General features: G+C 51.2%; 2 protein-coding genes across 4 annotated transcripts in view; both read left to right on the top strand.

Annotated features, from left to right (window-relative positions):
- Positions 1 to 1192, top strand: part of TMEM95 (transmembrane protein 95) — a 64339-nt gene extending 63147 nt beyond the window's left edge. The window contains exon 7 of one of the 2 annotated variants that reach the window (XM_075343298.1): positions 1035 to 1192. In XM_075343298.1, the coding sequence (XP_075199413.1) occupies positions 1035 to 1117 (83 nt within the window). In that variant the 3' untranslated portion in view covers positions 1118 to 1192. The remainder of the gene's footprint in view (positions 1 to 1034) is intronic. The other variant, XM_075343299.1, reaches the window with a different exon arrangement.
- Positions 1193 to 3305: 2113 nt separating this feature from the next.
- TNK1 (tyrosine kinase non receptor 1) overlaps positions 3306 to 12880 on the top strand; it is a 44337-nt gene continuing 34762 nt past the window's right edge. The window contains exon 1 of one of the 2 annotated variants that reach the window (XM_075343296.1): positions 3306 to 3546. The gene's annotated coding sequence lies outside the window, so the exon portion shown is untranslated. Of the gene's footprint in view, positions 3547 to 3575; positions 3750 to 12880 lie in introns of those variants that run through there. The other variant, XM_075343295.1, reaches the window with a different exon arrangement.

The following is a 12880-nucleotide window of genomic DNA, read 5'->3' as shown; positions in this document are numbered from 1 at the left end:
TCTCATCACATGACCTCTGCCCCTCATCACACAAGCTCAGCCCCCTCATCACACAACCTCAGCACTCCATCACACAACCTCAGCCCTTCATCACACTAGCTTTTCCCCACTCATCACAGAACCTCATCACACAGCCTCAGCCCTTCATCACACAAGCTTTTCCCCACTCATCACACAACCTCAGCCCTTCATCACACAGCCTCAGCCCTTCATCACACTAGCTTTTCCCCACTCATCACAGAACCTCATCACACAGCCTCAGCCCTTCATCACACAAGCTTTTCCCCACTCATCACACAACCTCAGCACTCCATCACACAACCTCAGCCCTTCATCACACTAGCTTTTCCCCACTCATCACAGAACCACAGCACCTCATCACACAGCCTCAGCCCCTCATCACACAGCCTCAGCCCTTCATCACACAACCTCAGCACCCCATCACACAACCTCAGCCCTTCATCACACAACCTCAGCACCTCATCACACAGCCTCAGTCCCACATCACGTAACCTCGACTTCTCATCACGCGAGCTCAGCCCCCTCATCATGTGGCCTCCTCATCTGCATCACATGAACTCTGCCTCTGATTCAGGCAACCAATGGCCCACTCGTCAGGCGACCAACGACCCCCTCGTCAGGCGACCAACGGCCCCCTCGTCAGGCAACCTTGGAGCCTTCATCACATGATTTGGCACCTCATCACTCACCCAGGAGCTGCTTCCTCTCGGGGTGACATGTTTTGATGTCCTCAGGACATTGTACATTTCCTGGTGTTCTGCACGTTTGTGTGTGATCGCGGTCACACCTGTACGCCGTCTCCTGTACATAGCGTGGTGGTGGCGGCACGTTCCTCCTCGCTGTACAGGTTGTGTAATAGTATTAGTAGAGTGCAGCAATCTGTTTATCTATTAGTAATGTTCAGCTTACCATTATATTAGTACACCCCCTGTTATATTATCATCTCTGTATTCTTAGATTTATGGATCATTGTTATTAATTTTCTTGTCCCCCCCCTCTTTTTGCTGCGGCAGGTACTGCAGGCGGAGGTCGTCCTTTAGTGGATGAGCAGCGATTCTCGTCTCCTCTGATGTCTACAGATAAAATAAACTTCTGAACATTTGTGCTGCGTCTCTCTGCATCCAGTACAGGGTTACTGCTGGGCCCAAGAGCTGACACTTTACTACTCTGAGAGGCATCTAATGGGGAGGACCGGGCCGGGGGCTGGGGTGGGTGTCACATTACAAGGAAGGACAGGTACAGGTGATCAGACTGGTCAAACAGAGAGACAGGGAAAGTGCACCGATACCAAGAAACTGCAGAGAGAGACCCACAGGCTGCATTGAGAGACCCAGAGACTGCAGCGAGAGACCCAGAGACTGAAGCGAGAGACCCAGAGACTGCAGCGAGAGACCCAGAGACTGCAGCGAGAGACCCAGAGACTGCAGCGAGAGACCCCGAGACTGCAGCAAGAGACCCACAGGCTGCACCGAAAGACCCAGAGACTGCAGCGAGAGACCCAGAGACAGCACCGAGAGACCCCGAGACTGCAGCAAGAGACCCACAGGCTGCACTGAGAGACCCAGAGCCTGCAGTGAGAGACCCAGAGACTGCAGCAAGAGACCCAGAGACTGCAGCAAGAGACCCAGAGACTGCAGCAAGAGACCCAGAGACTGCAGCGAGAGACCCAGAGACTACACCAAGAGACCCAGAGACTGCACCGAGAAACCCAGAGACTACACCGAGAGACCCAGAGACTGCAGCGAGAGACCCAGAGACTGCAGTGAGAGACCCAGAGACTGCAGCGAGAGACCCAGAGACTGCAGCGAGAGACCCAGAGACTGCAGCGAGAGACCCAGAGACTGCAGCGAGAGACCCAGAGACTGCAGCAAGAGACCCAGAGACTGCAGCGAGAGACCCAGAGACTGCAGCGAGAGACCCAGAGACAGCACCGAGAAACCCACAGGCTGCACTGAGAGACCCAGAGCCTGCAGTGAGAGACCCAGAAACTGCAGCGAGAGACCCAGAGACTGCAGCGAGAGACCCAGAGACTGCAGCAAGAGACCCAGAGACTGCAGCGAGAGACCCAGAGACTGCAGCGAGAGACCCCGAGACTGCAGCAAGAGACCCCGAGACTGCAGCAAGAGACCCACAAGCTGCACCGAGAGACCCAGAGACTGCAGCGAGAGACCCAGAGACAGCACCGAGAGACCCCGAGACTGCAGCAAGAGACCCACAGGCTGCACTGAGAGACCCAGAGCCTGCAGTGAGAGACCCAGAAACTGCAGCGAGAGACCCAGAGACTGCAGCGAGAGACCCAGAGACTGCAGCAAGAGACCCAGAGACTGCAGCGAGAGACCCAGAGACTGCACCGAGAGACCCAGAGACTGCAGCGAGAGACCCAGAGACTACACCAAGAGACCCAGAGACTGCACCGAGAAACCCAGAGACTACACCGAGAGACCCAGAGACTGCAGCGAGAGACCCAGAGACTGCAGTGAGAGACCCAGAGACTGCAGCGAGAGACCCAGAGACTGCAGCGAGAGACCCAAAGACTACACCAATAGACTCAGAGACTGCACCAAGAGACCCAGAGACTGCAGCGAGAGACCCAAAGACTGCACCGAGAGACCCAGAGACTGCACCGAGAGACCCAGAGACTGCAGCGAGAGACCCAGAGACTGCAGCGAGAGACCCAGAGACTGCAGCGAGAGACCCAGAGACTGCAGCGAGAGACCAGAGACTGCAGCGAGAGACCCAGAGACTGCACCGAGAGACTCAGAGACTGCAGCGAGAGACCCAGAGACTGCAGCGAGAGACCCAAAGACTGCACCGAGAGACCCAGAGACTGCAGCGAGAGACCCAGAGACTGCAGCAAGAGACCCACAGGCTGCACCGAGAGACCCAGAGACTGCAGCGAGAGACCCAGAGACTGCAGCGAGAGACCCAAAGACTGCACCGAGAGACCCAGAGACTGCAGCGAGAGACCCAGAGACTGCAGCGAGAGACCCAGAGACTGCAGCGAGAGACCCCGAGACTGCAGCGAGAGACCCAGAGACTACACCAAGAGACCCAGAGACTGCACCGAGAGACCCAGAGACTGCAGCGAGAGACCCAGAGACTGCAGCGAGAGACCCAAAGACTGCACCGAGAGACCCACAGACTGCAGCGAGAGACCCAGAGACTGCAGCGAGAGACCCAAAGACTGCACCGAGAGACCCACAGACTGCAGCGAGAGACCCACAGACTGCAGCGAGAGACCCACAGACTGCAGCGAGAGACCCACAGACTGCAGCAGGAGACCCAGAGACTGCAGCGAGAGACCCACAGACTGCAGCGAGAGACCCACAGACTGCAGCGAGAGACCCACAGACTGCACTTAGAGATTCCTACAGACTGGTAACATTAGAGACTGCACTGGTGGAAGCAGAGAGGCAGCTGGGAGAGTGCTGGAGACAGGCGGTGACTGTGGAGAGGCTGGAGCTACAGGTTGTGGTCACAAGAGAAAGTAGGAGGAGAGAGCGCGGAACTGGGAAGAGATCACAGGTATGTATATATACATGTCCCCGAGACCGTCCTGTACACACAACACACAGAGGGTCCATACATAGCGGGTGTAGTGTCCACAGCGGGAGGCCTCAGAGACCCCCACACAGCGCTGACCAGAACTCAGGAGCGTGCAGGCCTCAGGCCACCAATCACCCTGGTGTGGATCCACACAGCTCGCCTTCTCTTTGGCCGTCTCGCAGGTATGGATATGGGGGTCCCGCCTGTTGTCCCCATTAAGGCTGAGTGTTACTATTTGGGGGCCACAGTGATCTCTGTATTGGGGGGGACACCATGATATGTTGTGGATACTGTGACTGTGGGCCCCGGCCTCACTGGCTTCTATCCTGTAAATGTGGCCGCTCTCAACCCTCCCAGTATTGTATGTATAAAGTGAGTGGGCGCCTCCTGCTGTTGCCGTGGGTCAGCCCCAAAACTGAGTGTCCGAGTGTGTCCCACAGTGTATAATGTAGTAAGATATACTCACAATGTGAGTGTGTGTCCCACAGTGTGTAATCTAGTATGATATACCACAATGTGAGTGTGTGTGTCCCACAGTGTGTAATGTAGTGTGATATACCCACAATGTGAGTGTGTGTCCCACAGTGTGTAATGTAGTGTGATATACCACAATGTGAGTGTGTGTCCCACAGTGTGTAATGTAGTAAGATATACCCACAATGTGAGTGTGTGTCCCACAGTGTGTAATGTAGTAAGATATACCCACAATGTGAGTGTGTGTCCCACAGTGTGTAATGTAGTGTGATATACCACAATGTGAGTGTGTGTCCCACAGTGTGTAATGTAGTGTGATATACCCACAATGTGAGTGTGTGTCCCACAGTGTGTAATGTAGTGTGATATACCACAATGTGAGTGTGTGTCCCACAGTGTGTAATGTAGTAAGATATACCCACAATGTGAGTGTGTGTCCCACAGTGTGTAATCTAGTATGATATACCACAATGTGAGTGTGTGTCCCACAGTGTGTAATCTAGTATGATATACCACAATGTGAGTGTGTGTCCCACAGTGTGTAATCTAGTATGATATACCACAATGTGAGTGTGTGTCCCACAGTGTGTAATCTAGTATGATATACCACAATGTGAGTGTGTGTCCCACAGTGTGTAATCTAGTATGATATACCACAATGTGAGTGTGTGTGTCCCACAGTGTATAATCTAGTATGATATACCACAATGTGAGTGTGTGTCCCACAGTGTGTAATCTAGTATGATATACCACAATGTGAGTGTGTGTCCCACAGTGTGTAATCTAGTATGATATACCACAATGTGAGTGTGTGTCCCACAGTGTGTAATCTAGTATGATATACCACAATGTGAGTGTGTGTGTCCCACAGTGTATAATCTAGTATGATATACCACAATGTGAGTGTGTGTCCCACAGTGTGTAATCTAGTATGATATACCACAATGTGAGTGTGTGTGTCCCACAGTGTATAATCTAGTATGATATACCACAATGTGAGTGTGTGTCCCACAGTGTAATGTAGTATGATATACCACAATGTGAGTGTGTGTCCCACAGTGTAATGTAGTGTGATATACCCACAATGTGTGTGTGTGTGTGTGTGTGTGTCCCACAGTGTATAATGTAGTGTGATATACCACAATGTGTGTGTGTGTGTGTGTGTGTGTGTGAGTGTGTTCCACAGTGTATAATGTAGTGTGATATACCACAATGTGAGTGTGTGTCCCACAGTGTAATGTAGTGTGATATACCCACAATGTGTGTGTGTGTGTGTCCCACAGTGTATAATGTAGTGTGATATATCCACAATGTGTGTGTGTGTGTGTGTGTGAGTGTGTTCCACAGTGTATAATGTAGTGTGATATACCACAATGTGAGTGTGTGTCCCACAGTGTATAATGTAGTGTGATATACCAAAATGTGAGTGTGTGTACCACTGTGTGTACTGTAGTGTGATGTACCGACAGACTCAGTGTGAGTGTGTAACACAGTGTGAGTCCATGTAATGTGGTATAATGTACCCACAATGTGAGTGTGAGTATGTAACACAGTGTGAGTCCATGTAATGTGGTATAATGTACCCACAATGTGAGTGTGAGTATGTAACACAGTGTGAGTCCATGTAATGTGGTATAATGTACCCACAATGTGAGTGTGAGTATGTAACACAGTGTGAGTCCATGTAATGTGGTATAATGTACCCACAATATGAGTGTGTATGTGTGAGTCCATGTAATGTAGTGTAATGTACTCACATGCTGAGTGTAAATGAGTATCATTGTGTGAGTCCATGTATGAGAAGCTGGCTGCGGACTAAAAACTGATGGACCAATGGACGTAGAGCGGAGACCATAGCTCTAAGAGATTTACACATTTTATCGCATGGAGCGCCGGTTATGTTGATCTTACTTTTGTGTTTTATTAGAGATTGATGCTCTTCAGTTTAAGGTACACAATTTGAAGAGGGAAGGGGTTGTAAATGTGTGTATTTTAGTTAGCTTCCATGGATTCTAATGTAATCAGGCCTGCAGTAGGATTCATTGTTCATCTAGTGGGGGGTTGTGTGTCTTTTATTCCCCTTTGGTACGGTCCCCTTGATACACAATCTCACAGACTGGCCGGAGACTGCCCTCCTTTATACTTGGAGTTACATGAAAAAAATGTCTAAGGGGTTTGGTGTGATGAGCACTTCTGCCCATCCAGGGTGCTGATCCCGGGAGAGGGAGGACAATAAGCCACATGTTTGGTCAGGGAGTTGGTGCTGTGATGTGAAGGGGAAAGATCTGCTGCTATGGCCAGGCCCTGGTGCCCATGAATGGACTATAGAGATTGTAGCTGGATACCCATGCTACAGTCATGACACCTGTTCTCTGGATTTAAGAAACTATCCTAAGAACTATTGTTGATATGCGAAGAAGATGTAGGAGCGTAAGAACAATTGTAAATAAAAACCAGGGGCGTAACTACCGCGGTCGCAGAGGTCGCGACTGCGTCCAGGCCTGGCAGTTAGGGGCCCGCTCTGCAGATCAGTAAGCAGATCCTCTCTGTGAGAGGAGCTGCGCTGATCTGGAGCAGACCACGCGGCCGCTATATGACCCGGTGCCGCCGCCGCTGACACCGGGCCCCCCTGCCCCGTCATCACGCACAGCAACAATAAAGAAGCATGGAACTGCCCGTGCAGCTCCACGCTCCATCATTCTCCCTCTGTGCCTGCGCAGTGACGTCACCCCTGTGCGACCGCTGTGCTGAGAGCACAGAGCGCAGGGCGGGAGGACGCCGACCGCAGCTGCAGGGGAACGGAGGAGAGCTGAGGACGGAGCAGCGGGGGAACAAGGAAAGTGGTAAGAACTTGTTTATTTTCTGCTTTTGTTTTTTTAAACTCAGTGCATACACGATGGACAGGGGCCGGGAGGGGGGTTGAGGGAGTTTGGGGGGGCTGCCAGCATTATACATGGAGCATGGGGGGCTGGCTGTATTATACATGGAGCATGGGGGGGCTGCTAGCATTATGCATAGAGCATGGGGGGCTGGCTGCATTATACATGGAGCATGGGGGCCTGGCTGTATTATACATGGAGCATGGGGGTACATGGAGCATGGGGGGGCTGCCAGCATTATACATGAAGCATGGGGGGCTGCCGGTGTTATACATGGAGCATGGGGGAACTGCCAGCATTATACATGGAGCATGGGGGGGATGCATTATACATGGAGCATGGGGGAACTGCCAGCATTATACATGGAGCATGGGGGGGCTGCATTATACATGGAACATGGGGGGCTGGCTGCATTATACATGGAGCATGGGGGGCTCCCAGCATTATACATGGAGCATGGGGGGGTGCATTATACATGGAGCATGGGGGAACTGCCAGCATTATACATGGAGCATGGGGGGGGCTGCATTATACATGGAACATGGGGGGCTGGCTGCATTATACATGGAGCATGGGGGGCTGCCAGCATTATACATGGAGCATGGGGGGGTGCATTATACATGGAACATGGGGGGCTGGCTGCATTATACATGGAGCAGGGGGGGGCTACTAGCATTATACATGGAGCATGGGGGGCTGGCTGCATTATACATGGAGCATGAGGGGGGCTGCCTGCATTATACATGGAGCATGGGGGGCTGCCGGAATTATACATGGAGCATGGGGGGCTGCCAGCATTATACATGGAGCTTGGGGGGGGCTGCCAGCCTTATACATGGAGCATGGGGGGGGCTTCCAGCATTATACATGAAGCATGGGGGGCTGCCGGCGTTATACATGGAGCATGGGGGGCCGGCAGCATTATACATAAAAGCATGGGGGGCTGCCAGCATTATACATGGAGCATGGGGGGGCTGGCTGCATTATACATGGAACATGGGGGGCTGGCTGCATTATACATGGAGCATGGGGGGCTGCCAGCAGTATACATGGAGCATGGGGGGCTGGATGCGTTATACATGGAGCATGGGGGCTGCATTATACATAAAAGCATGGGGGGCTGGCTGCATTATACATGGAACATGGGGGGCTGGCTTTGTTATACATGGAGCATGGGGGTCTGCCAGCAGTATACATGGAACATGGGGGGCTGGCTTTGTTATACATGGAGCATGGGGGTCTGCCAGCAGTATACATGGAACATGGGGGGCTGGCTGCGTTATACATGGAGCATGGGGGGCTGGCTGCATTATACATGGAGCATGGGGGGCTGGCTGCAGTATACATGGAGCATGGGGGGCTGGCTGCGTTATACATGGAGCATGGGGGGCTGGCTGCAGTATACATGGAGCATGGGGGGCTGGCTGCAGTATACATGGAGCATGGGGGGCTGGTTGCATCATACATGGGGGCCTGGGGTGAATTATAATATATGGAGGACTATGGGGCACAGTATAATATATGGAGTACTATGGGGTGAATTATAATATATGGAGAACTATGGAGCTGCATTCTAATATGAAGGGTTATGTGGGACCCTTTATACAACATGTAAGGCTATGTGGGGGGCCATTATAGTGTTTGGAGAACTATATACAAGGGGGGACAAATATACAAGCAGATGATGGGAACGTTTTGTGCTGAGGGAAAAGGGCTCTTTCTCTCAGCACCCAGCTTTCCCATGCTCTGCTGTACATCTCTCAGCACCCAGCTTTCCCATGCTCTGCTATACATCTCTCAGCACCCAGCTTTCCCATGCTCTGCTATACATCTCTCAGCACCCAGCTTTCCCATGCTCTGCTATACATCTCTCAGCACCCAGCTTTCCCATGCTCTGCTATACATCTCTCAGCACCCAGCTTTCTCATGCTCTGCTGTACATCTTTCCCTCAGCACCCAGCTTTCCCATGCTCTGCTATACATCCCTCAGCACCCAGCTTTCCCATGCTCTGCTGTACATCTCTCAGCACCCAGCTTTCCCATGCTCTGCTATACATCTCTCAGCACCCAGCTTTCCCATGCTCTGCTATACATCCCTCAGCACTCAGCTTTCCCATGCTCTGCTGTACATCTCTCAGCACTCAGCTTTCCCATGCTCTGCTGTACATCTCTCAGCACCCAGCTTTCCCATGCTCTGCTATACATCTCTCAGCACCTAGCTTTCCCATGCTCTGCTATACATCTCTCAGCACCCAGCTTTCCCATGCTCTGCTATACATCTCTCAGCACCTAGCTTTCCCATGCTCTGCTATACATCTCTCAGCACCCAGCTTTCCCATGCTCTGCTATACATCTTCTCTCAGCACCCAGCTTTCCCATGCTCTGCTATACATCTTCTCTCAGCACCCAGCTTTCCCATGCTCTGCTGTACATCTCTCAGCACCCAGCTTTCCCATGCTCTGCTATACATCTCTCAGCACCTAGCTTTCCCATGCTCTGCTATACATCTCTCAGCACCCAGCTTTCACATGCTCTGATATTGGAAAGCTGGGTACTGAGGGAAAGAGCCAAGTGTTAGTGTCATCCTGTACCCCGAGTGTTATTGTCCCGTACCCCAAGTGTCGGTGTACGTAGAGGGGGGCCCAGGTCCGAACTTTGCACCGGGGCCCATCAAACTCTAGTTACGCCACTGATAAAAAGTGTTGCATTGTTAACCTGCCTAGGTGATTAATTCAACCTACAACCTCAGATCTTCACAAGTAGTGGCAGCGGTGGGATCTCCTATCTCTGGACAATCTACCAGGGAATGTTACTGAGCGGTGAATTGGCAGAAGAGATGGCAGACTCCATCTATTAGTGGTTCAGGAAGGAGGAGCTGAGAGCCCTTTTCTCTGAGACAGAGCTAGTATGGTTGCCAGAGTACCCTAATGCAATGCTTGGCTGAGTGGGACCAAGAACACCTACAGGAGTAGGTCAGTTCAGACATGGAGGAGGGAAGCGCTACACAGGGGCCACAGCCCAGTGCTGTTATCCAGAGGGCAGAGTATCCACCAACTGAGTTGAGGCGGATGGTGGCCATGCTAGGAGAGATAGTATGGGTGACAGTGATAAACAAATATCGGGGTGTGCATGCATCAGTACCCTCACAGACCCCAGCACAGATGACACTGGATAACAGGAGAGAGAGGCCCACATCTTTAAGGTACAGGGACATACCACAGTTCAATGAAGATACCTCGGATATTGATGACCATCTCCAATTATTTGAGAATGCCTGCTGCTTGAGGTGTCAATTGAGTACCGGCCAAAATTCTTGAGTGTTGGCCTGGCTGGAAAAGCTGGAGAAGCTCTGTTAACTTGTCTGCCAGGGATCATGGATGTTACTCTACTGAGAGGTACTCTCCTAGAGAGGTATGCCATCACACCTGAAACCTACCAGAGGAAATTTTAGGAGACTGACAAGCCCGGTGCACACATACACCAGAGGTTTGCCAACACATTACATACAGCATACACTTGGTGGATAGAAAGACTGGGCGCTCGGGAAGCAGAACATGTCTTGGATATATTCATGCTGGAACAATTTATGTCCAAGGTCCCAGTTGACTTAAAAGAATGGGAGGCGGGTAGAAATCCACTCAGTCTGGATGAGGCTGCAAGACTGGCTGATGATTCGTCTGCCACTCGACTTTGGCTACGTCAAAGGACAAGTCCATTGAGTCGGGAACAGGGGCTTACAGGAATTCCAGTGAGACACATGAATCGGCGAGAGAAGGAACTGTGGGGATTTCAGACTTCACCAAGAGATTGAGGTTTCCCAAGCCCCCAAGTATAGTTTGCAAGGGGGGTTAAGCTACCATAACTATGGACACATGGGACACTTTGCCAGGGAATGCCAGGAATATTCAAGCCAACATCATCAGTGTCCCCAACCTGTGAACGCTGTGCTGCAATGGGGCTGGAATGCTCGGGGAGAGAGGAACCCAATACCCCGACGACCAGAAGAGCAAGAGGCATTTGTGGTACAAGTGTCCTGGACTACTTGGGACACCTCAGCGACCATGAGCCAGCATCTGCAGCGGGTCTGGGTAGAGGGCGTGGAGGCTATGAGGCTCCGTGACTCCAGAGCCTCAGTGACCATGATAAAAGACCATCTAGTACTGGACCAATGTATTGTTCCCCCCAGACGTATGTTAGTCCATGTAGCTGGAGGAGAATCTCTGAACTATCAGTGTGCTCGACTACATTTAGACTTGGGTCACAGTCATGGAGTGGTGGATGTAGGAGTAAACCGGTGGACGTGTCGCTGGGAAACTAGCTAGGAGCAGACTTAGTGTGCCACTGGGACAATGTCATAACCCAAAGCCAAAGTCTGGGTGCCATTATGTCATCTGATAGGGAACAGCGCGATCTAGACATAATGACTACTGCCCCCTCTGGCCAGTGGTGAGTAATGCACAAAATACAAGGTCTGTTATAGTGATCACTAGGGTGGTTGAGGAGTGCAGCTGCCAAATAAGTCTGACTCAATGCTCAGCAGATGATTCGGAAGGAAGTGGATGAAATGTTAGAGTTGGGAGTGATGGTCTCCTCGTGCAGTCCTTGGGCGGCCAGTGCAGTTCTTGTCTGGAAGAAGGACCAGAGCAGAAGGTTCTGTGGGAACTACCGGAGGCTGAAGGCGATAACTATCACCGATGCATAACCCATGCCCGAATACATGATCTCTTAGACCAGATTGGTGCAGTGATATTCGTGTCTACTCTAGATCTCAGTAAAGGCAGATCTCGGTGACACCGGGCGCCCAGGAGCGATCAGCTTTCCTCACCCCCTTTGGTCTGTTACAATTTACAGTCATGCCATTTGGGATGGAGAATGCGCCAGGTACCTTTCAGTGAAGGGTGAAAGTTAGTCTCGCTACTTCCAATAGGTGGCCCTGCGCTAGAGTTTGTCTCCTGTCCTGGAGAGAAAATTTGAATATTTTGCAGAGGGGCATGGCAGCTATAAGTCCCCTTACTAGCATCCAGTCAGACTGGCTTGCAAAGTCTCCATAAGGAGAATAGTGTTCCCCCGTGGTCCCACAAAGCTTCTCATAGCCAGATCAGACACCCCATACTTTGCACTGACAAGGGGCAACACCGTGTCTGCAAATTGGGATTCTGATCTGGCATATATATCCTAAGTTATATTGAAAGGATTGTTAAAAATCCACATTTAACTTTAAGGATCGCTACTTCCAATAGGTGGCGCTGCGCTAGAGTTTGTCTCCTGTCCTGGGGAGAAAATTTGAGTCTTCCAGGCTGTCAGTTCTCCCATGCTTATCTGGATGATATTGTCATATTCAGAAAGACCTGGGCGGAACACCTGCAGGTGCGGACTGATGCATCGGCGGTGTCCTTAGGTGGATGGCACCGGGCTGGAACACCCAGTGGTGTATACACCTTTCAAGGAAACTGGCAGACCGAGAGAAAGCGTACACCACCATAGAAAAGGAATGCATGGGCACTGAAAAAACTGTTACCCAGGTGTATGGGAGGGAATTCACCATAGTAGTGAACCACAATCCATGGACCAGGCTACACCGAGTGGTGGGGGAGAACTGGGGATTCTGACGATGGAGCCTGGCATTGCAACCATTCAACTTTGCCATTTCTCACAAAAAGGGGAGAGACCATGGCAATGCTGATGGCCCTTCGAAACTAATCGAACTGGAGCCCAGTGCTTGATGTGCTGAAAAGTGCGGAGGAGTGTAGGAAGCTGACTGTGGCCTAATGACTATTGTACCAATGGACATAAAGTGGAGGCCACAGCTCTAAGAGATTTGGACTTTTTGCATGAAGCGCTGGATATAGCAATCTTATTGTTGTGTTTTATTAGAGACTGCTGGCTAGTCAGCAGTTAAAGGTACAATTTGAAAGGGGAAGGGGTTGTTAATGTGTTTATCTAAGTTGGCCTACATGGAC

Source organism: Anomaloglossus baeobatrachus, chromosome 4 (assembly GCF_048569485.1).
Source record: "Anomaloglossus baeobatrachus isolate aAnoBae1 chromosome 4, aAnoBae1.hap1, whole genome shotgun sequence".
NCBI lineage: Eukaryota > Metazoa > Chordata > Amphibia > Anura > Aromobatidae > Anomaloglossus > Anomaloglossus baeobatrachus.
The sequence above is the reverse complement of the archived record's forward strand: the minus strand, read 5'-3'. Positions and strand labels throughout refer to the sequence as shown.